The sequence below is a fragment of the Phymastichus coffea genome, unplaced genomic scaffold (genome assembly GCF_024137745.1).
Source record: "Phymastichus coffea isolate CEN01 unplaced genomic scaffold, Cenicafe_Pcof_1.1 PCOF00014, whole genome shotgun sequence".
NCBI classification, from domain to species: Eukaryota; Metazoa; Arthropoda; class Insecta; order Hymenoptera; family Eulophidae; genus Phymastichus; species Phymastichus coffea.
This window is the reverse complement of record NW_026706825.1, coordinates 880312-906751: the sequence shown is the minus strand read 5'-3', so window position 1 is coordinate 906751 and position 26440 is coordinate 880312. Positions and strand designations below refer to the sequence as shown.

General features: G+C 35.3%; 1 protein-coding gene across 4 annotated transcripts in view; it reads right to left on the bottom strand.

Moving 5' to 3' along the window:
• LOC131674304 (receptor-type guanylate cyclase Gyc76C-like) overlaps positions 1–26440 on the bottom strand; it is a 1727826-nt gene that overhangs the window by 1573592 nt on the left and 127794 nt on the right. For all 4 annotated transcript variants that reach the window (XM_058952904.1, XM_058952926.1, XM_058952919.1 and 1 more), the window contains exon 2: positions 22252–22607. In XM_058952904.1, the coding sequence (XP_058808887.1) occupies positions 22252–22554 (303 nt within the window). In that variant the 5' untranslated portion in view covers positions 22555–22607. The remainder of the gene's footprint in view (positions 1–22251; positions 22608–26440) is intronic.

Sequence of the window (26440 nt, the reverse complement as noted above, 5' to 3'; positions counted from 1 at the left end):
GTACTAACCTTTGCTTGAAACGTGTCAAAATTTTAAGTCGATCGGACTAGAAACAGCTGAGTTATCGAGGTTGGAGTAAAGTCGTTTTGTAGTTTGTTTAAAAATGGAAAAAACCGAGTTTCGTGTTCTGATAAAACATTGTTTTTTAATGGGTAAAAACATCGTGCAAGCGAAACAATGGATTGAAAAATGTTACCCGGACTCTTGTCCATCAAAAGCAACGATTTGTGTCGTACCGACACAAATGACCCGGAACGCTCGGGTAGATCTGTGGAAGCCGTTACACCGAAAAATGTGAGTGAAGTGACAAAAATTATAATGAAAGATCGTAAAGTGAAGCTCCGTGAGATTGCTGAGATGACACAGATATCATATGGAAGTGTATTTACTATCCTTCATGAAAAATTGAGCAAGAAAAAGATTTTGTCCAAGTGGGTGCCGCGATTGCTTTCGATGGAACAAAAACAGCAACGAGTCGATGATTCAGAAATTTGGTTGAAACATACGGTAAAGGCAACACTTGTGAAATTGCTCGCAGCCTTACTACCGATATTGCGGGACTTCGAAAAATGCTACTTGACCTCAAATCTCATATTTCTAACCCAAAACTCAAGGGCAGATGCACCAGACTCATCAAAAAGTTGGAAGCCAATAGTTTTTCTGAATCCGACTATGATCCCTACGCAGACTCCTCTTCATGATCGCTCTTATATTATAAATAATGACTGAAGAATTTATTTCCAAACTCAAAGTTATTTTTTGGAACTGCCGCAGTGTCAAAGCAAGGTCTGAAGAAATACCTCTAGTTCTACAAAAAATCGACATCCTAATTTGTGCTGAATCCTGGCTCAACCCCAGTCTCGATGAAAATCTTCAATTCCCGGGCTTCAAAACACTTCGCACGGAACGTCTTCACAAGCAAGGAGGTGGTATCGTCGCTTTCATTAAAAATAGTTTAGCGTATGTTGAAATAACTAATCTTTGTCATCCTGATGCGGACTTTGAACTCTTAGCTTTTAGAATTACTAATGTTTCTCCGAACATCGCTTGCCACGCTTATTACAGAGCCCCTGGTCTCGACCATTCTCAACTCGCTTGGAATACAATTTTCAACAACATCGAAATGAACTCTCATACCTTAGTGATGGGTGATCTTAATGCCCACCATACTGCGTGGAATTGTAACGATTTTGATACCAACGGTGAAAGATTACTCGCGGCTCACAATAATTCAGATACGTTTTTGCATAATTTTGACTCTTTAACTTACTACCGTAAAAACTCTAACTATTTCTCTAATCTTGATCTAATTTTCTCCACTAATAATATTGCAAATAAAATCAATGTACTAGTAAATGATGAAACCTGGGGCTCTGACCACTTTCCGATTTTCATTGATATCGATGTTAGTAAAAGTATCTATCGTAAAAAAACTTTTATTCTCAAGTCAACTTGTATAAATTGGTCTGATGTTAACGTGAACCTTGAGAATAATTTTTCCAAATTTTTAAGCTCAGAATTTGTCTCGGCTGACCCTTGCGACAAATATGCTATGTTTACTGAAACCATCTCTAACGCTATCAAATCCAATACTCCAATCAAACGTAATGTGACTAACAATAAACATAGGAACCCGGTTCCATGGTGGGACTCGGAATGCGACAGCGTTAAAAGGTTACGGAGAGCCGCGTTTAAAAAATGGAGATTTACTAAAACCATAGTGAATACATCAACTACAAAAGAGCGGCTGCAGTTGCCCGTAAAACCTTCAAAAGCAATAAAAGAACTAACTTTCGAAACTTCGCAGAATCCATTAATTTTAATATCAACCAGAATTTCGTCTGGAACAAGAGCAAAATTTGAAAAAATAAATGGGTCAAAGTAACGCCTTCTAGCTCCTCTGAAAATCACCAAAACTCCGACCTCATTAACGAGTGCTTGGACCGCATAAGCCCTAGTTGGTGCCAAAACAATCCCGAAAGCATACCTTCATGTCAAGCAAACCCTCTACTAGAATCGCTTTTCAATTTCGCTGAATTCAACGTAGCGCTTATCAATAAAAGTACCAGATCTTCTTGTAGCGTTGACGGCATCGACTATGAAGCCATCCAACGGTTCCCAATTAAATATAAGCTTCTACTAGTTGATATTTTTAACGAAATGTACCAAGCTAGCTCTTTTCCAGTCGACTGGAAAATTTCGTATATCCACTTTATCATCAAACCCGGAGGTAAAGGTGTTAGACCAATTGCTTTAAGCTCATGCTTATGTAAAGTTTTTGAAACTATGCTAAAAAATAAACTACAATGGTGGGTGGAAACTAACAATATTCTCCCTGAATGTTAAACAGGCTTTAGAAAAGGACAGTCCACCATCGACAACCTGATTAGCTTAACCCTCTGCGTTGAAGAAGCTTTCCACGAGAAAAGAGTCGTCTTAGCGGCATTCCTCGACGTAGAGGGTGCCTTTGACAATGTCAATTGCAATACTTCTAGAAAAACTAGCGGAAGTTGGCTGCCCTCTCATCTTTATCAAGTTTATTCAGCATCTTACCTGGGAAAGAATCATTCTCACTGACATACTGGGTGTAAAGTCTAGAACAGTCAGCAAGGGCGTTCCTCAAGGAGGAGTTTTAAGCCCTTTACTATTTTGCATCTACATAGCCTTTACTTGCAATAAAATACCTAAATCGGTTTAAGTAGTCAAATTTGCCGACGACATTGCCCTCTATTGCAAAAGATGCCCTCTTTCCTCCTGTAAAATACTCCTAGAAAAAGCAATTGACAAAATTTTCAACAACCTTAGAGAAATAGGACTGGACTTAGCTCCCCTCAAAACAGGATTCCTACACTTTAATCGTTCAGGGGTTAAGCCAGGTGAAACAGAACTACAAATTAAGAATAATATCATTCCATCTAGTGAAACAGCTCGGTTTCTTGGTATACTCTTTGACTACCGCTTATCTTTCAAACAGCACATCGGCACTCTTGCCAAAAGAACTTTAAGAGCTAACAATATCGTAAAGTACTTATGTGGTGTTACGTGGGGGTCTAGTCCGGAAACTCTATTAATTTTATACAAGAGCTACGTTCGATCAATTCTAGATTATGGCTGTTTCGTCTATTACCCAACTACAATCGAGCACTCATCTATTCTCGAAAAAATTCAGTTCGAAGCCATCAGACTATCTCTAGGATATCGAAAGAGTACGCATACTAATATCTTGCTGTCCGAGTCCAAACTGACCTTTTTTGAAGATCGTGCCGTCTTGCTCTGTAAAAACTATCTCAACAAAATCCAGTCCAATATTAGTCTCCCAGTACATCGTAATGTACTTCGAATCTTTAATAAAACACACCACAAGCAGAGCAAACTTAATGCGAGCAAGCGTTTGTTAATCAAATGTATTAAACACTCTAATTTTAACAATAACAATGTCTATAGCAATAAGCACTACAATCTATACACGAACGATTACTATACAATATATAGTTGCATCTCAGTTGACACCGAATTTGGTCTAACTCTTCGTAAAGCTATGTATCCCAACTCTCTAATTACTCGACGATCAACAGACGACAACGCTTATGCGATTTACACCGACGATAGCAAGACCGACACTGGAGTTTCTGTAGGATTCGCAGCTGTCTGCGATCATCTTAACTCCTCACTATCTCGTAGTCTCTCTGCCGTAACGTCGATATTCACAGCTGAGTGTGTAGCGATTAACGACGCGATCAGTTTTGCCCTAAATCACCCCAACGAAAATGTCAACATATTCACTGATTCCCTGAGTGCTCTGCTTTCCCTAAGAAATATTAATCTCAGCATAAAGGTTAACCCTTATATCCTAAATATTAGACAAAACATTCTTGATTATTTCAAAAAGAGTAGTAGCAACAGTAAAATTCAACTCATCTGGATCCCAGGGCACTCTGGTATTATAGGCAACGAACAAGCTGATTCTCTGATGAAACAATCCACTAATGTACCCGCTGATTACGATTTCAAAATACCTTTCACCAATCTAAAAATGTATCTCAAAAACGACGCCATAAAAAACATTCGTGAAATCATAACTGAGGAAGGAACATTCAAGGGAGTTAACTACTTCCACAATTTTTACGACACCAAAGCTAAGCCTTGGTTTTCAAAAGTCAATCTCCCCCGCAAAGCAATAACCGCTATTAACCGCTGCAGATCAGGTCACTACAACCTTAAAGCTTTTTTTCATAAAATAAAGTTATGGACAGATACTATTTGCGACTGCAAACACGATTACCAAGATCTTGACCATATTCTCTGGCAATGCCCGCTGTACGATGACCAGCGCATCAAATTCATCAAAAATATCTCTCTAGCCGGAATGTTCCTTCCTTCCTCTAGCAATGTACTACTAGCCAATGTTAATGCCAAAATTGCTAACTCCATTGTTGCGTTTTTCAATGATTGTAATTTATCTATCTAGATTTAAGTTATGTATACACATCTATGTATAAATAGTACCTGCTACAGTAGCAAAATAATCCTTGTATTGGGTTAAAATTGCTTAAATAAAAAAAAAAAAAAAAAACTCAAAAAGACAAAATTGTAAGAGAAGTTCCAAAAATTAAAACTCTTAAAAATCCTTTGTAAGTTTTAATTTTCTATAAACATTCGTCGAATGTTTATGAAATCTGTGAGTTTTAATTTTTGGGATCTCTCTTACAACTTTGTCTTTTTATTATATTTAGAACATGGAGAGAAAAAGTGAATATATTTTCTAACTAAAGTATGGAATACATTGTTTATTTCTTACTAGTAAAACTGAAATATTTCTAGGCTTTATATGTATATTTTTATAGTTTTTACAAGATTACATGGAAAGAGTTCATACTGTATCAATTATATTAACAACTACCAATATTGACAAAAATAATCAAATAGTCTCTCTTCGTCAATGGACTGTAATTTTCATTACTATGGAAATGTTCTATTTTATTTTACACGAACAAAGATAATCAATTATAATCAGTTATTTTATCTATATTGTGAAGCATATAACATTTCTTTTACACGTGAGAACATGAAATTAAATTTCTTCTAATCAATTCATTATCATTATTTATTTAGTTTATTTCTTCCATGCCTAGAAAAGTACTATATATATAGTAACAAAAGAAAGAGGATCATATACTTTGAAATTAGAATAGGGTCTATTTTGAAATATTACAAATTCAGCTCAATATGTTATATTATGTTGAACTAATTATGTAACGTAGTCTATGCTGATAAGTTTTTTTTCACCAAACAAGGCTTTCAATAATTTGGTCTTACACTGAATTTAATAATGTGTATACTACTCTCAATACAAAGTTTTCTGTGAATGAAAGAAATAATTTTAATTTCTTGGGTTTTTTTTATCAATTTGAAAAATTCAATAGATCTTTAATATTTATGTTGAATCAAATGTTGATTAAATATTTAGTTAATATTTCAATATAGTTTGCGTATTTTTCATTTCAGTTTTCTTTCACTGAATATGGATGATTTTAATGCAACTGATGAATGCTGCAACTGCTACAAGAAAAATCTTAAGAAATCAACAGTTCAGATAAAAATTGTTTATTCGAAGGATGAAGTTGAAGCTGTTCGAAAACAGCTAAATATAGATAATGTTGATGTTGGATTCAAACTTTGTGACAAATGCAGAAGACTTGTTTTTTTGGCACAAAAAAACTATTATTGATGAACAAACTTCGACCAGTGTAGAAAGTCAGCTAACGGGTTCACAGTCGACTATGGAAACTCCTGAATCTCAATGTTCAGGGAGTGTATTCGAGATACAACTAAAACCTTATGAAAAAAAAGCACCTACAGTCGAGCTGCCCCTCGAAAGGACATTTTCCTCCCATAAAGTGTGTTGTGTCTGTAGAAATAAAAATAACTTAACGCTTGTGCCAATGAAAGCTAGGTTGCAATGTTTCAATGAAATGAAAATTTTTATTCCAAGTGAAAATCGAGTTTGCTCTGAACACTTAATAAAAAAACGATTTTATTATGATTATCTTAAACTAATACAAGTATACAGTAATACAAGTTTCGTAACTGCGAATGAAATATGTTTATTTTTAAATGAAATATAAAATTCAACCTTGCAAACATTTTTAGATAAAGTAAAATCATCAGAGCTTAGTGAAAAACAGCTGTTGTCTTTTACAAGTCTGACTGTTGATCAACTACAAGGGATGAGAAAATTATTAGTTTCCATGAGATCATCAAATGTGAGAGATATTACACAAGCTCTGGTCATATTTGTATTCAAATTACGAACTGGATCATCAAATAATTTTATTTCATCTATTTTTGGAATAGAAAACGATATTCAAGTTACAGATTTTTGTGAATCAGTAATCAATTCTTTTGAAAGATGTCTTTCCAAAACACTTTGAAGTAAAGACTATGACAAGAGAAGAACTTATTCGTAATCATACTTCTATTTATGTCAAGAAACTTTGTAATTTAACGAACGAGCTCGTTCTGATTTTTGATGGGACTTATTTGCGTCACCAAAAAAGTAAAAATAATGAGTATCAACAAAAGTCATATTCAAGGCAGAAGAAATGCCATTTAGTTAAGCCATTTACGATTTGCGCCACAGACGGCTTTGTTGTTGACATTCCTGGTCCATTTTTTACCACTGAGAATGATGCAAGCATTATGAAAAAAGTGATGGAAGATCCAAAAGGTATAAGAACTATTATGAGAAAAGGTGACATTTGCGTTGTAGATAGAGGTTTCACAGACATGGTTACTTATTTAGACAATCTTGGTTTTAGAATTGTCAAACCCGCCTTAAAAGGGAAAAGGCCCAACTTAACAGCAATTGAATCCAATGAATCTCGTTATGTTACGAAAGTGAGATAATAGAGGCTGTTCACGGGATTCTCGGAAAATAATATAAGCTTCTCCATCAACAGCTAGATAATAAACTTTTATCAAAAGTAGGCTCATATTGTAGAATTGCATGTTTTCTAAACAATAATTTTGGAAAGCGTTTGAATAGTGATATACTATAGATGATGATGGCTTGCAAGACATTATTATTGAAAGAATGTTAAATTTCAATAAAATACTTACTGATATATTTTGTACTATGGATATTGATCCAGTTACAGGTGAAAATAGTGATGAAGACTAATTGAAAATATTGTAATTGGCTGTTGAAATAATTAAGAATTTCGATTGATATAATATTGTCTTTTATATGTTATAATACATAATTACTTGTCTATTTTAATGAAAAATAAAGTATATTTATAACTTTTCTTATAAAAATTATATTAATTTCTATTAGACACTATAACTTACTTTTAGCTTTTCATTCATTATAATAGTAAAGGATTAATCAAAAATATGAAGTTTTTCTGCACCTTGGCTAAATCAGGCCTCTCAATCTGTATGTGTGTGTGTGTGAGCGTGTTTGTGTTGGTATAGCATACGTAATATGTTCATATTATTTTATAATATGAAAATATTAATGTGACTTGTGAAATCAGGCCTTTTGGAGCTTTTGCGATTAAATTGATTGTTTTAAAAATATTCTGGGCTTGTAAAAGAAATTTCGGAGTATTCTCGAGTATTCTATTACTTTTTGAACTATATAATATTGAGGTTATGTTTCAAGAACATGGTAAAAATGCCCAAAAAATCGATTTTTTCAAATTTTGAACAAGTTTCGGTCAGAAAATGGTGATTCTGATGACGGTATTCAAAAGAACGGATAAAGATACATAAAAAAGTATTATTTAGAAGTTAGCCAAGTATATTATTCATAATTAAAAAATTCATGGAAAAATACAAAAATTTCGAAAAAATATGTTTTTTTATCATTGTAGGGTCCTATTACCACCTAGGGGGCTAAAAATTTGGCTGAAGAAGTTTTTAAGTATGTCCTTTTGAACGACCGACTCCAAATAAAAATACAGGCAGTGTAACGTTTGAATATTATCTCGCGTTATTAAAATACTAGTTCGGACTCTTTACATTAAATTCGCAATAACGTCTCCGAGAAAAGCAAGAAGTTGACACGCGCGCAATCTAAATAATCAAAAGAAAATCTTTCGAGTGGCAAACGACGAGGCTTGCCAACTCGATGAGCTGCTTCGAAGTGCAATTGATAGCAATCGCATCTATCGGGGAGAGGCCCGACAGCGCCGCGATTACTACTCAATTTGACTTCTTAACAATCGATATGTTTCAGGAGGGAAGATCTCTAAGGCTGCTTTTTTCTCATGAGAGAAATAGTCTCATGAGTTGAGCTCTTAGAGATCGTTAGGAAAGGAATTCAACAGGCTAACCACTGAAAAGAAATTCGTCTCAGGAAATAGCTGAGGCTTTATTTCTACACAGTGCTCGCGCTGCTAAGCAAGGTAGGAAAGTGAGTCCTTTTGCCGCAGCGACGAGCGAATTTATACATGCGAAATGGGCTCCTTTCTACGCTTGGTAGCCCCTACAACGCTATTTTTGTCTTTGACGCAAAGTTTGTACACGTTTTATCGCAAAATGGCTCGATCGAATTTACAATTATGCGATTTAAAAAATTAAACTGGAAAAGATGAATTTTTTAATATAAATTGCATCTCTAGGAAAAATCGCCTCTTAAAGATATAAGCTATACAATTTAATAATCAAATTACGCCATTTTTACAATAAAATTATGGAAAATTTTTACATGGAAAAATCGCTTGTGGTTAGAAGATTGTTATCCATATAAAAGATGATTAATGTTGCTCTCTAATTTTGAATAATAATTAAAAAACAGTTTTGCAATTTTCTTTTTTAGCGGTTTAAAAATCAGCAAATTAGTAACAATCATAATCATCAATTTTACAGATACTTATGATCGATTTTCTATCTAACCGTGTCATTTTAATTGTTTAAAAAAATTATAAATTGTTTATTTATTGATAACTTAATTAATAATGGGTTATCAAAGTGTCAAATTCTTGCTTTTCTGTTTTAATACGTCGAGATTGTAATCGCATACTTGAAGTAACAATATCGTTGTTTATTGCAAAATAACTAACATTGTTAACTTGTAAATTAGATTTGACTAACAAATATCGATTTGAGAGTTAAATTAACATGAAATTCAGGATCAGCACATCAAATTTAACTAACAAATTTTACTATTGTAAGAAATACTTTTGTTCGTTTAAAAAACTTTATAATTAACGATTTTCTGTTGTAAACAATAAATTTTCCCACGGTCGTGACGTCACGTTCCTTATATGGTAATGTTTTCGCAGAGTTGCCCTAACACATTTGCATATACGTGTGAAAAGCGCCTACGCTTAATTACCGATTTTCTCTAATTGTCTCGTGTGTGACGGGTTGCCGTTTTGCAGAGGAAAATAGGAGACAAATCAGACAGGACCGTTACAGCAGGAGCAATTTTAACATCCTTATCCCGCTATAGCCTTTCAGCAAATGAGTGAGAATTTACAAGGAATTTTAAACATAACAGCGTATATCGAGAATATATATATTACGGTCCGTACCGCCGAGAAGCACTTAGAAAATTTGCGAAATAAAATGCGATTTCATGAAAAAGAACGTCAGTGCTCGGATTTGTAATCAATGTAAAAGAAGTACATAAAACGTAATTGGTCTTCTTTCCTTGGTTTAATTAATTGTCATGCAAGATTCTTGCAGAACAGAGCTGATATGCTAAAGTTGTTTTACGATTGTACAACAAATAAAAGGTTTGAATAGACTAAGGAATGTGAAAAAGCTTTTCAGTAATGTACGACCTCTCAGCGATTTTATCACACATATACAACAATGATGAAGAAAGGTCGATCGCATACGCGTCGAAAAAGATTTCCGGCAAAAAGTTAAAACAAGCAATCATAGGCAAAGAAACGTAAGCTATCATTTCGGGTTTTAAAAAATTCTACGATTTCGTGTACGGGAGAGAAGTAATTTTGAGAGTGGATCACAAACCTCTGGAGTTTATTTTTAGTCCTAAGCAAGGCATCCTCTCATAATGGATAATAGACTACAATGGATATTGTGCTTTCTGACCAGATTTTTTTACAAACTAGATCTACGTTAGATCACAAAACAAAGGTAATTGCAATACTTTATTAAAACTTTATATTAATGAAGACACTGGAGTCTTCAGAGAAGAGTATTTGTCTGTGTATTTGATTAAAGAAAAAACTACCCCAGTAAACTGCCAGACAGTACGCACCGAAACTAAACATGATACCGTCTTAAATAAAATTATAAGACTCTATAAACTAGGTTAGCCGAATAATACAGCCAAGATGTCCGAAGAGGAAAAAAATACTTTACCAAAAAACACCAGATAGCGATCTACGACGAATTTTTATTTTAGGGGTTGTGTCGGGGAATTTCGGGGGGTTTTAGCCGCGCTCTCGAATCTCTTCCGCCACAAAGCCTGTTTAGCTCTTTATCCCCGATTATTTTAGGGCGCCAGGCTGCCGTTTGATTAGGGCGATCGTCGGGGATAGGGCCTAGTATCGTAACGTACTCCGGTTTGTTCCCAGGGCGACTGCGCAGTGTGGACAAACGTATGGGGACTCGCGATCTCCTCTATTCCAGGCCTTGATGTCCAACAATTTGATTTTCTTCCGTCTTCACGTTTGTAATATGCCAGTAGCTCAGGTTGTGATACTCTATCTCAGGTCAGAAGTTCGTTCGAATTCGCGCGTATGTCACTTATCGTGGGAACCGAAAAATAACGAACCAGTGTTTTCCGATTACAGCCGTCCGCGGCTGAAAATAATCAGCATGCAAAGAAGGTAGGGTAACAAGAAGCAAAATTTATAAAGAAAAGTTGATCCCTCTTTATTAAATGTATTTCACCCTACATACGCACGTGGTCTAATTAACTAAAGGTCAGTATAATTCAGCACAATTCTACGTAACAGCGAGGACATGAATTAATAGAGAAACTAAAGTTCTTTCAGTCGGTCTTTGATTAAACGAAAATGGTGGAGTGGTCAGCGCGACGTAATCGAAGAATTACTACCTGGTTTAATTAGGCTTAATTTTCAACCACATCCTAATAACCAAACAAGTAGCTAGCGCGACCTAACTCAAATACTAACTAACTTCCGATTAATTTAACACTCACTCTAAATTCGGATAAAGGCAAAAGGTCAGCAAGAATTAGCTAAACACTAATCTTCTTCGCACCTAGCTCTCGCGGTAAATTAGAATACCGGCGAAAGGTCAGCGCGACTGTGATCTAAACACTGATTTCCTTTGCCTAATTCCAACACTCGCGGTAAATTAGAATACTGGCGAAAGGTTAGCGCGAATGATCTAAGCATCCTTTGCCTAATTTTAACACTCACGTTAAATTCCAAGAAATGGCGGAAAGATCAGCGCGAATCACTTGAAGCAATAAGTATCAGCGTTGACGGATCCACGCGTCGCGGCGACCTGTTATACCGAGAGATTCAGATCTACACTCCGCGATTTCTAATAGTGAGTGGCACTTTGCCTACTTACAATTTTCTGCTGAAGATTCGACAAGCGAAATTACTGCGGGAAGAACTAGCACAATCACTCCTGGCTAGAAGAGTAGCGGCAAAATGGAAAAATGGACGACAATCGGATTTCCGCGGTCAAAGATCGCTCTTCTCCTCTTTCCGAGAAGAAATACTATTATTGGTCGATATGCTAATTCGGATATCGGTAGCGCCCTCCGAATATTTCATCATTGGTCCTCATTTATTCTCCTACTTTCGTCGCTATTTACCCTCTCTCACCCTCCACACTCCTAAGTTAGCTAGCATTGATTGATGGGAAAGATCTACCCCTACTCTTATCTATTTTTCTATGCGGACGGAAATCAAATTTTATTCTAATCCGCTTATTGGTCGTGACGTCACCAGCGAGTTTCGTCAGAGCTTCGAATTTTATCAGTCAATTTATCAATTTATTTTGTCGAAACGCTGGTCGCTTATCATTACATAAAGAGGGTTGTCGGTCGCATATAAATTTTCCTAATTCGGTATTTTTCCATTTTCGTTTTTAATTTCAACTTTAATTAATTGCGAGTAATAAAATAATTTAAGTCATTTCATTTGTAGCGCCCTCATCTTCGCATTTACATTTAATTCTATTTATGATTTCGCTCGTTTCATATAGTCTATCTCGCTCGCTCTTATTTAGTCTATCTCGCTCGCTCTTGTTTAGTCTATATCGCTCGCTCCCGCTTAGTCTGTTTCGCTCGCTCACGTTCAGTCTGTCTCGCTCGCTCGCTCTGTCTCGCTCGCTCGCTCTCTGTCTGTCACGCTCGCTCATATTCAGCTTGTCTCGGCGCTTCAAAATGGCCGCTCGCTGTCTCGCGCGTGCACCTTGTGTTCTGATACCGGTCTTTGGAGCGCTTCCTGGAGCGCTCCTGTTTCGGTCAGGTGATGTGTTTTCGAGTTTTGTGTTTCCGGGTGTCACTAGTGGTCATCATTGTGAATGTGTGGCGCCCAGGATGTCGCCGATGGTGTGCGGCAGCCCGACACAGCTGATTGCCGGCTGCCACTTCATCGGTGATTTTCTGCTCGCCTCAGGTGTGCCAGCGTTCCACGAGTGTTAGTGTTAGTGTCTGGGAGTGTAACAGACCTTCATGTGTCATCAACACGCATTTCCGTTGCATTTCCCAGTTAAGTTTTCCGTGCTTTTTCTCCGGTCGGCAACACGTGGTCGTGAGTGAGTGTGTGCGTGCGCTCTCTTATTTTGTAGTACGCTCCATTTTTGAGTGTCCGTCGGATCGCGTTCATCTGGCTTGCTTCGCCAATTTCTCCGGTGTTATTGTTCGGGCATAAAAAAAATGAGTGTTTGTTTTAGGGCAAGTCTGGGTTTGCGTTATACGACTGGTTACGGGGCGGCAAGGGACGGAGGATGGCTTTCCTGAGGTATTGCAAATAATGCAACACTCTCAGGCAAAGCCTTGTAATGTACCGCATTACAGGGTATAGAATAACCATTTTGATGGTGTTACGCTATCTCGGTCACAATGATGTACTCTTGTTCTGTATAGAATAAGGTTTTATTTCTATCATATCACTGAAGATCACTGGGTGTTGTTCATTTCGTTTCCCTATCTACGATCTATCGTACACAGCGAATGCAATGTTTGATCTTCTAGGAGAGTTCGAATGATTACGTTGCGCTTAATTCAAAAAACCAAAGTAATAGCCCACGAAGTAAAGTAATAGTTAATTCAAGTATATCCTACAAGGTCATAATAAATACAAAGAAACGACCAAAATGGCCACTTAGTCAGAAAACAATATATTCGCTTTATCTCCGTAAAACAGCAACAAAAAGTAGAAAACGGTAAGCAGAAAAAGACAGCAAAGAAGCCTAGAAATTTATATTTTGAAGAAAAATCAGTAATCGCAATTACTTGTTTATTAGCTAATGTAATACACCAATAAATATGAGGTTTTACAGAATAATCAAAATGAAGTAGTGAATACAGTGAACAATGAAATGCGTATGCAAAAAAGTAATCTTCGCCAATCTTTCTTCTCTACATAGAAAATATCCGCTCATTAGAAAATCTACTGAGCGCCATAGCCAAAGATAATTATAAATTAAATATGTAGGCGCAAAATAAAATAAAAATTTAATCGAAAAATACAGAAAAATATTTATCAATAGTTAACGCACAAAAGGAAAGAAACGTGCTATTTTATACGTACCAGCATAAAGAAAATAAAAGTTTTAACGTAATTTTGGGAAGTATGTAGTTCATAGCTGATATAGATAATGTAAAAACTGCCATTATGGAACGTAGATAGAAAGTAAAAAGCATCCGTAATATTTGTCACCTTGTGACGAAGATACCGTTATTACTGTTTACCATAGAATAGAACGTGTGTAACGGGGTGAATTAGCTAGTACAAAAGAAATTTATTAAAGCACAAACTTCCACGATGCAGAGCTAACCGCCGCTCCGTTAAACACGCATGATTATACGTGTATTCGCCTTTACGTTCAGTGTCTTCTTTCCAATAGAGTTGAACTTAACTTAAGTCATCTAACTTGTGACACTCGATCTATCTTAGGTGCGAGTGACCTAATGCTTATTCCAACTAATCCCCGAGATGAAATTGGTTTAAAATTTAACCGGTGATAGATCCGTTAAACTAATAGGAAACGAAATGACGTAATGCGGCGAATAAAATTAATATCGTTTATAATTAGACAATTACAATCTTTGATGGGCCGAAAGACTAACGCACGCGAATAGGATTTTACAATGATTAACAATAATACGGAGAGAGAGAGAGAAAGAGAGAGAGAGAAAGAGAGAGAGAGAGAGAGAGAGAAAGAATTCGAAATTATGTCGCGAAATCTAACGCTCGTCGCGAATACAAAAATATCAGTATTCTCGTGAATATTTTCGCGCTAAAAAAGGGAGGTGCACCTACCCTGCGGTGCAATTACGGTGATCAGCTGTAATTGTTGAATAGAAATATTGAACGTGCTCCTCTGGAACAGCTGCGCTGCCTCGCTCACAAACAATTGTTGCTCCAACAAATGTTGCTGCTCACTTGCTGCTGTGTTTTGCTGCTGCGGTGATGCTGCTTACGATCACTCACGCACGTATCAATAATCCCAGAAATCTATTTTTTATGGAAAACGGCGAAATACTGTGTAAAACTAATTTGGTGGTACTCTCTCAAGTAACACCTGAGGCTTAACTGAAAACTTTGAACTCTCGCGCGTCCCCTCTCTTTCTTAGTTGTTCGCTCTAGCATCGCGAGAGCTACCGAATCGTGAACGGATGGATTGATCGAATCGACTACCGTTGCAAATTAAATATATAAAGAATATAATATTTTTATATGATTAAATCAGTCAAAACATTTTTAAACTAAATACGTTATTAAATACTGTTATTAAATTTAAATCACTTAATAATAACATAAAAAAAAATAAAAAAAATACAATGTATTTATTTAATCACTTAATACCAAAAGACATACTCGTATTTCCGCAATATCAAAAATGTCAAAAAGTCGGACATTTAAAAATTTATTATAATAAATGTTCAATTTGTGTAAAGGGTGCAAAATAATATACAACTGAAGATTGACCGATAGAGAAAAAATCAAAGATAAAAAGTGCGATAAATTATAGTTATAACTATACTGTTAACTCCAAAGAATGTCCAATTTGCAAATAGCTATAGCAAAAGTTATGTCCAAGGTTAAGAGAAAAAATTTTAAGTCAAAACAGTAATCAAGCATAATCAAATTTACATATAAATACACATAAGGTCAGGCCAAATAAAACATACGTCCAAGTAATGGCAAAACAAAACAAATAAAGTAAGACTAATCTACTAATCATATATTAATCTACTACTACATCTACTAATCATACTAGTAAGTAAAATGACACAATGAACAGCTTAAAACTTAGGATCTAGAATGCAAATGGTTTTATGCAGAGATATCTTGAAGTAAGGACATTTTTAACCTATAGAAACAACGATATTATGTTATTCTCAGAAATATACTTAATATATCAAAGTACACTGTGCATAAAGACAATCACTCACTTAACAAAGCATACAAAGGTACTGCAATTATATTCAAGACAAAAATCAAACATTACATACACACGTACGCACGTACTCACACTAAGAAAATATATCTATCAACAACTAGTGTAATCATAAACGACAATATCAGCTGGATAACAGTGTCAGCTATATACTACCTATCAAATAAAAGAATAACAAAAGAGAACTAGTAGAGACAAATTGTAAATTCCAAATATTAACCTCTGTTATTTATCGAAGATTTGAATTCTAGGGGAAATCGTACAGCCGAACATGATATCCATTTTCAAGGAAAAAGCTTACATTTTAAGTTAAAAATGTTTTTCTGGATGGGAAAAAAATAATTTTATTTTGAATTATGAAGAAAGTATTATCGCACAGTTGATAGCTTATCGTTATTATTATTAGTACTATCATTATTATATTTTTTACGGTAAAAAATTAAGGTAAATCCTCATGGACCATATCAAGTCGAGTGTGATGGCAGTTTAAAAAATCGTCTTTCTTCAAGACAATGCTCGAGTTCACACGTGTGCAGTTTCGATGGCAAAAATTAACGATTTAAAGTTCGAATTAATTGACCATCCACCATATCCGTCTGATTTGGTTCCCAGTGACTGTTCCTTATTTCCTAACCTCAAAAAATGGCTTGCCGGACAACGATTCACGTCGAATGAAGAAGTCATTGCCGAAACAAATGCCTATTTTGAGGGTTTTCAGAAATCATATTTTTCTGATGGCTTAAAAATACTGGAAGGCCGTTTAATAAAATGTATCGACCTTCAAGGAGATTATGTTGAAAAATAAAAAAAATTACATACGCAAAACTTTTTTTTCCTTCTTTTTGTAAAGACTTATTGACCCCCCCCTCGTAGTATACTTTCTCAAAAAGCACCATAATTTTCATATCGGAAAAAATGTTACAGTTGAAAAAAAATAAGCTCAGCCAGCCGGTACGAGTTAAAAGTTTGTTAGTTTCCATGGTAACGAATTAGTACCATAGCTGTTAGTAATCATGCGGTAAACAATCAATCGAAATGGGCGACCTGATTTGATCGAATGTTTTTTCCCTTACCGTACCGACATTTCCAGTGTAGTGCTTGTTTGGGGCAAAGAAACAGGGATTTATCAGGACTTATATTGACTTATATACACTGACACATAGTTTTGTATTTTTTTAAAATTTAGTCTTTCATTATTTTTTTTAACACTTTGTTGATGTGCGAGCTCAACTATTATATTTTACTTACCTTTTAACCTTGCTCAGCTACAAATAATCGCATGCTCATAATTTCAAGAGTCTGGTCGAGAGCAGAATATGAACTGCCGCTTAAAAGATGTCACACACAACCCTTCTTGTTGGGTTGCTGGGCCACCTTGGACACGTTCTTGTGCGATTTAAACAGTGTGACCGATTCCAAGGGTCTTTGCAGTCAGATCAGCCTTGGGGTTTAAAATATGTCCTTATCTGCCATACAACAGCCATACCATCACGATAAGCGGAGCGAAGAAAAAGGGTGCAGTATCACGTGAAAGGATTGCCCTATATGTGTCGAGGTTTTGTTATATGGATGCAAATATGGATGACAAAATTAGGTTACACGCTACCACATACTCGCTGCCTAGCCGACTTAAACTTTCTTTTTTTCATCCTTTTTCTTTACTGGATTTGCCCCGATTCTGGTCAGATTACTTATATCTGTCGGCAACAGTACTGATTAATCTTTACCAAACAATTAAATTTCAGAGAAACATATCTTTTTCATGTTCCTTGGAGGAATACTACAAGTATACAAGACAGAGATGATTTGGAAAGTAGTTATATGTCGTTCAAATAAAATACGTTTGATACTCGTGTTAATCTTTTCATGAAAATAATATCTCGACATTCAAATAAAGGCATTAAAAATAAATTTACACTCGCAATTAAAAAATATCTAAATTAGCGATCGTTTATTATTTTCACGAAATAAAATTGAGTTTCTCTTGTAGTTTCTCTCGTCCAAGATCAAGTTCAAAGCCAACTGAAAAAGAAACTGTATTTTACTATGTCTCGAAAAAGAGCAGAAATCTTATATAAATAACCTGTAAGTCACCGTAAACTACAAATTCACTTTCAGCATTATAATTTAAGTACACGATATCCCATAGCTTCTCATTGTAAGTAGGTCAATAGCGAGTTTCGTAACCTATGATTAATAAATTTCGAGTTTCATATATGAAATACACGATAAATTGCAAGTTATCTACGTAACATACTGTCTTGATTCCCTTATAGTTTTCTTAAATGATAAATTTTATAATAATGGAAAGAAGGGAAATAGTGAGAGATGGAAATTCACTTAATTTTAATTATATGTATTGTAACGTAACTGGCTACGAGCTGTTCGTTTTAACCTATAATAATTTAACTACGAGAGAAATCAGCCTGAAGAGGTCAGCAAATGTGCTGACGAAACGTTGCTGAATATAATTGAAATTAAGTGAATTTCCATCTCTCACTATTTCCCTTCTTTCCATTATTACAAAATTTATCACTGCAAGTTATCTATTGTGGATACGTTACTAAAGAGTTTTATAACCTGAAAGCATGATGATCTGTAAATTTAACAATGTAGATAGAATAACAATGAGTTTTACAACTCTAATTTATGGTCACCTGTAAGCTTTCAACCGTATGGAAGATACTGAGTTTCATAACCTTTTTACACAATAACCTGCAAGCTCAAGACATCAGATAGGATAACTTCAACTTCATTATCCAAGTGCATAACAACTTATAAGCCCTACATAGCAGACAGGATAACGACGAGTTTTATAATCTAAGTTTAGAATGGCTTGAAAGCTGAAACCGTAGACATTCTTCTTAATTGTATCACCTCATGATTTGCTAGACTTAATTAAGTGTCATCTTTTTTCGAGAAATAATGGGCAAAATTTTACGAAAATGGTATTTCAACTTTGGTAATCCACGGATTTATTGAAAAATAAATATTAAAAATTTTGTCTCTCTCTCTCTCTCTCTCTCTCTCTCTCAGACATGGCGATTGTCCTTGTTCGTTATGAGTGCCGCGATTGTTAGGCTTTCTATTAGACCCGCCAATTATCGCGAAAGTCCTCTGTACCGGTATTTGCGATATCACGCCGGGCAACGAACTGACTGATTATCGAGCTTCTTTGTACAGTAGGTTAACTTATTGTGTAGAATATAGGATAAGATTTGAAATTAACGAATCTACAGCCCTTTATTTTCCTTCCTGTTACTCTAATCCTTAATGCTCAGAGCGTCATTGCCTCTTTTCTCCGTCCTAAATAATTAGTGACGAGCCGTATTATCTCGTTACAAAATAATCTTCTAATATTATTCATTAATTTCAATTGACTTAACTGGTGACGGTTTTTTTAACAATTCATAGGTATAGAAATTAGTATTTATATAATTTTTTGGTTTGTCAATTACATTATCATGACTATTATCAGCATTCGCCTCCTCCAAGGTATTCCAACGAATTTACATAAAAATAAGAAATTACTCAGGTGCATTTCTATATCTAGTCATTACGTTCGACTTCGTTAGTTTTAACGAAGATCTTACTGCATTAAAGTCTTTTTTTTCAATTGTTTGTTGGAAATTATTTTTAAAAAAAGCAATTTTTGTGCGTTATTTAACAATACGGTGTTAAATATTAGTTCAGTGACCTCAAAATTTAAGTTAAATATTAGTTCGGTGCTTTTAGGCAAAGAGATGATAGACAAGGACGCATAGCGGATTGCCGAAGAGAAGCACGGGCAGCCACATAGAGTTCGATGGGCGTCCTGCTCTCTGTCTTCGGCGAAGCGCCCTTGCCCGTCATTTCTGCTAAACAAATTGAAGATGCGGCAACGTGACTACATTACAGTGACTGGCTATTGAATGAGATTAAATAGGACGAAGGGATACGTATTAAGATTTTGCGGACGGATGAGTCCAGATTTGGATGTTGGGATGTTTAATCAATGCGTGTCGTCTTCCACGCCACAAATGATCGCTACTGCCTTAGCGGGCCACCGTCGACAAGGATAGGCGAGGTTCCTAGCGAGGATTTTTTGCGCATCTACTCGACATGTCGTCGGCATCAGAGGCCGAGTCAGGAGGCAGATAACCCTGTTACAACCCTTGGACACACTTTTGCACTCAAGTAATAGCCGGCTTCTTGACCCTTTTTTTCTGTGGCTGGCTCCTTAGCCTCTTAACTTAATTGCTTGTTGTAATTCTTGATGGCTTCTTGGTGGCTAATTGGGCATTTACCAACAAATTTTCGCTTAATTTCCTTAAGAATAATCTATTAAATTGCATCCTTTCTTTTCATTTCCTTTATTTTCTAGCTAAACCAAGCTCGGAACGAGAACTTGATAAGAGATATTAAGGAGATACGGTGCAAAAATTAAATATTTGAATTTAGGCAACTTTTAATTTTTTTTTTCTATTACCAAAATTTTAGAGGAATCTTAAAAGAGGAAAAAATCGTTGTTGGAAACGAAAAATAGGATATAGTCGTAGTTTTATGGCCCTCTCCTCTTATCATCATATTGGCGCTTTCCAGACATGTGTGCAGAGGCTTTGTGCCCTTTACATGCGAGCGATAGAGCGCGACGGGCGAAGGAATGCACACGCACACACACACACACACACACACACACACAAACTTTTATAGTTTAAATATACGGTCCGCTATCACAAATCACAGTATTTCAATAACCATACAAAATATCAACATTATTCTGATAGTCTCGATTTCAGTTCACAGAGATACATGAAAAAGCCTCTACAATATATTCAAAATATTTAATAATTTGGTCGCTAATGTTTGCAATTCAATTATCATGACGCACGCATTCCAACCGAACTCCATTAGCAAATTAGAGTCACTAGTATTCTTCCATATCAATATTAATATAATTAAATTGAACGACCATAGATACCACTTTGAAAAGCCAGGAGCTTTTCCTAGATTAGGTATTATTAGTGTTATTTAATGACGTACTAAAAAATAGTTTATATTTTATGTAAAGAACATCGATTAACTCTCTTAATATGAACAAGAAATATTTTGCTATTTCAATTTATTAATGCTCATATCTTACGAGTCTTCCGTAGATATCCATAGTACGTGAAAATATGTACACAGTAATTGTAAACAATTAGTTAGTTCTTTCATACATTGTTTAAGCCATTAATAATTAAAATGCATCTTCGATAAATTTGTATACCTAACTATTGATCAACTTATGATTTTAAGTACACGTTTTTTTATAAAAAAAAAGAGATTAAGATAATTTGTATATTTTCATACTTCTTTGCACTATTAAATTTTTTTCTTTTAACCGTTGGTATTTGATATTGATTAGATGATATTTAATTTGAAAAATACAAGTTTTCTATGTTTATTGAATATTATTTCCTATGCCAAATAATTCTAACTTGCAAAGCCGCGCCGTGATGGTCGTCGCTTCGATATCATTAATTTAACATTAACTTTTCAGCATAACAGACTGCGAGATAAGCTGTTTTTGTTGCATATTTATGTTGTGAACGATTGTATATATTTATACTGCAGAACTTAAAAAATAGATACCATTTTTGTGTCATCACTGCTTGGTTTAATGATAAACACATTAAAATCAAGTTAAGCGTTGCTTGAATTCGATCGTGGCGTGCGAATGTTAGCCTCCTTCCCGCTTACCACCAAGCGAGTGTCTGGCTAAATCTGACCGCTGATTGGCCGTCTTTTAAAGGTGATTATGGAATCACCTAAATTTTATAAAATTTTTTTATTAATTCTGTTTGATATTACTTTTTAAGCGAATCCAAAAATATTTGGGCTTACATATTTTTGAATCACGGTGTATACTATTAATGGCAGTTAATTTGACGATATCTAGCCTCAGCTTTGCTTGGGATTTGACGTAGCAACTTATACTTTTCATCATATTATTGTTTATTAGCTTCTTACACTAATAAATTGAACTCTCTGACAAAATTGCTGTAGAGATTTTATTCGTAATTTTTTCCGTAGAATCGATTGGTGAAAATTGTTTTTCAAAATTGCAACCTTGAGATCATTTGTTTAAATAATTTTGTTATAAATAATGTAAAATGACATAGGAAAAATATGGGTATTTTTATTTTTGATTATGCTACGAATGGTTTCATTTGACGGTATCAAACCCAGTCTTTGTCTAGACGTTAATGGGCTAACGTCTTACCAGGAAATGCAATGCCAATTATATTTCATTACAGACCTAATATATTTATGTATTTAAAGAGAAACACATAACAAGTGTGGCTATCACTTGTTATAAATTATAATTGAATATTACTTAAGGTATGTTTGTTTCTACTTATTTTTGTATATATAAAAATTACGTGAACTTACACCGGTTTATCCTAGATCTAATATACTTGAACTCGAGAACTTTTATACGTTCTTACATACGTAAGAAGCTATAAATTTATTGTAACATATTATAATGCAACGTTCCATTGAAACATGTTATAATGCAACAATCCTTTGAAACATTCTTCATTTTGTCTATCTAATAAAAAAAGTAAAATGTCATAAAGAGAGATATAAAGGACCAATTATTTATATTTGAAACTGATTTCAACATATACGTACCTCATCCAATGCCATTGAGAAAGCACCTGAAATTGCCAAGCCTTGACGATCTTTTAAATCACCTTTAATAGCAGTAAGATAACCAATGGTGAGGTTATGTGGTCTCGGCGGAAATAACGTTTGATTTTGATCTAATTGCTGGGACAATTTTATCTCAGCATACGACTCATCTAAACATAAGACAAGTGACAGCATTAGCAGTACCACTGTAAAAATCCAGGCAAACTCTCGTGGTGATTGTTGTTGCTGCTTCCAGCGACGGATAGGTCTAGGGCAGCGAGCACTCAACGGCCCTAGGTGCATGACCGTTGCTGCCTCTAGTCACAATCTCCTACCGCTTCACTGACGTTATTTACCTGCATAACGTAAATATGATTTAATATTTACGAGTGAACACTTTTTAACTGTACGATACTTCGTACCAATATTGTCTAATATGGATAGAAAATAGAAAGATTGAATGAACTAAATTTGATTCGATACTTCTACAAGATAAGATTAAATTTTATCACTCAATAGACTAAACTACGAGATGGTTAGAGTAACAGTATTTAAATCTAAAAGACTATCACTATAAATTATAATAATGTATCAACATCAAGCAAGACGTTTAGAGATATTTTTCACGATGAATAATCTTTAAACTCGTTGTGGATACAGTCGACGGATTTCAGGTATTTCTCACGTAACTCAATCTATAGTGTTATTCTAGCGTTTTATAGTGTGCAAACTTCTAACCAAATCCAAAAACTGCTCGACAACACACATAGTAGTCATTGAGAATATGAATAAAAAATTAAGAGGTGCAACTATACCTTATAAATTAAATGAGTTTTAGATAAAATATAATGTAAATGTATAAAAATTCGATTAATGAGCTTAATGCAAACAATTATAATTGGATTGAAATATTATTGTGCGTGAACATCAATGTCTATTAGTTAACTAAAATATTTATTATCTATTAAAACTCTCAGATATGTTATAAAGTCTGATGTCAACTCGTCATGTCTCTCTCTCTCTCCCTCTCTACAGCAATAATATAGAGAATAACATAATATTAATAATAATTAACATAATTTTTATACATTTACATAATATTTTATCTAAAACTCATTTAATGTACATTATTAGATTTTGTTTGTGATTTGCCTCGTGGCTAGGGAGTGATCCTCGATTGAGCGTAGATAGTGAGGTGCAACTGTGCGTGCTGAACCTCCTCCCTTTTTGTAACAAGCAATAATACGCATGCGCATGTTGAGCAACCTTACCGATTAGTAACAAAGAGGCATCGACTAATGTGAGTATTGACAGTCCTTTAAGTCTCTTTCTCGCTCTGCCTAACTCGCCGATCTCTATGTACCGTTCTGTACACACACACACGTACATAAATTATATACAAACACTGTTATAATTGTATGGCTTTTCTTTTGGACAACCTTTCCTTTCTATCGCCTCCGCGACTTTCGCGATTTAAGCTGCGTGATCCACAACGCTCTCCGCGGGTCAGTTGGCAATTTGACCTACCAGGCCGGCCTTACGTGGCATAACGTAAGCCCGCATTAAGCTGCAATTGTGACAGTCATTACTCTATCTTGGTTAAATTAATATTGTAGCGGTCTAAATCCCCATTACAATGTATAGAAAATAGGCTTTAGAATACGTGTACCGAGGATAAAACTAGTAAATACTCGTAAGCTAAAGAGGCCTCGAATCATGGGGTATTAGATCAGACATAATTTGTCAACCATGAATTTTTACATTAGCACTTCCGATTATATGTGATCTGAAATCCATGCATTTTAAGGTTAGATCTCTCGGAGCATCTATGATATGACATTATGCATTTTAATACTGACATTTGAGATATGAACTTATATAGGGTGTCCCATTTTAAAGGAACCACCCCGAAATTATCTACGGTTGGCATTCTACAAAAAAATTGTTCAGACAAAAGTTGTTTGGGACAATGAGGGACAACTTTCCCAGAAATCGAATTTGACCTGAGATTTATTTTCAAGGTCATTTGAAGGTCAGTCATTTCTTGAATAGGAATCTATAATTTTGATCCCGGATTCGGAAAGAGCGAGAAATTCTACGTTCAGATAAGGTATTATGTGTGGGGTGCGGTTACCCCACCGCCCCCCGGCGTAAGGTCATGTAGAGGTCAAATTTATTATTTTCTTGATAGGGATGATCGGGCAAGGGTAAGATTAATTGTAATAATCCAATAACTTGCTGGTAATATCTTGCCCCCCCCCCAACCCAATAACTAGACGGTAATATCTTACTGCAGCAGGATATCGGCCTTGACCGTCAAAGTTACCCAGGGAGGCTTCGGTACCCAAACCACGTGAGAGTCGGAATCATTGAACGAAGAGAGAGACGTTGGCCACGAATACGCCCCGAGAGATAACAGAATATCAACAATTAGGAAGTTTACACGGCATCTAAGCTAAAAAATGGAAAATAAGCTTTCGTTTATTAAATGAAATAAAATTGTACGTAATCTTCAATAAATCTTCAATAAATCCTTGAATAAAGCCTTGAAAAATGGATAAAAACTGGAAAATAAGCTTCCATTATTATTAACAAGTTTGCCTAACTCGGCTGACTACCAAGCCGGCTGCTCAAAACACCTCATTTTTTTATTTCAGATTCGGAAAGAAAATTAAACTGGTCAACTCCCACATTGTCTTAATCCATTAAGGCTCATGCTAAACCTGGGCAAAATAGCGCCAAACTAATAATGTCAATCGTAGGTAAATCGAAAAAAAACCCTGTTTTTTCTTTTACCATTTACAATTATTTATCAAAAGTTATTTAATCAAGATATCGAAAGGTAATCATTTAGTCTGATAAAAAAACGTTACATACGTTTCTTACATATTTTTTCCCATAGAATCAATTTTTGAAAATAATTTTATAGGAAAACAAATTACTTTTATTCTCTTTTCTGGTGTGATTCCGGACAATCGTACAGAGTTTCAACTAAATCGGAAAATAACACTTCTTTAGTATAATTTATGAAAGAGGTGACTCGTGAACAGTCCTTCTCTGGATAGTTCACGTGGAAATTTCTTAGTGTCTAGCGACTCAAAAGGGTCCAATATGCCAGATTATTCGAGAAACTAAATTGTTGACATTCTGTTATCTCTCGGGGCATGTTAAGACCGATATTGTGCTGCAGCAAGATATTACCGTCAAAATTACCGAGGGAGGCTTCGGTACCCGAACCATGTGAGAATCCGAATCATTGAACGAAGAGAGAGACGTCGACCACGAATACGCAGAATTCGTCGTCGCATTATGAGACAGAACAACGATGATCCACGAATTCTCGTTGTTTTGGCAATGGTTGATTTGGATCATTATTTCTTTGCGTGAAATTCAGAGACGTACTGGAATCCCAAGAACAACAGCCCGTAGAATTTTGCGGCTTCATAAATTTCATCCGTATCACATAACTTTGACTCAAGCTTTGATGCCAGATGATCTCCGCCGCAGACTCGAATTTTGTAATTGGACATAAAGCAGGATTCGTGAAGATCCTGAATTTTTCAGATACGTAATGTTTTCGGACGAAGCTATATTTCTTAATAATGGACAACTCAATCGCCATAATAGTCATTATTGGTCTATCCAGAAGACTCATTGGGTACGTCATGTTGATAATCAGCATAGATGGAGTCTCATAGTTTGGTGCGGCATAATAAATGGTTATCTGATAGGACCTTATTTTTTCGATAGGGATGTCGACGGCGCAGCATATCTTAATTTCCTGAAGAATGAATTACCAGAATTATTGGAAGATGTGGACCTGAAAACAAGATGACGATTATGGCTTCAACAGGACGGTGCACCGTGTCATCGCTCACTAATAGTTCGTCACTTCTTGGACCAACGATACCGAAGACGATGGATAGGCGTTAATGACATTACTGAGTGGTGTCCAAGATCACCAGATCTAATAAGTCCAGATTTCTTTTTATGTGGCTATTTGAAAAGTGTTGTTTATGCATGGCAACTAACAACACGGCAAGAGATGATGCAACGCATCATACAAGCTTGTAGAGCTATTCCGCGTCACGTTCTGTTCTCCATAGTTGAAAACTTCGATCGTAGAATTCAACACTGCATAAAATTGAACGGCGGTATTTTTGAACATTTTATGAAATAAATGTTTGTG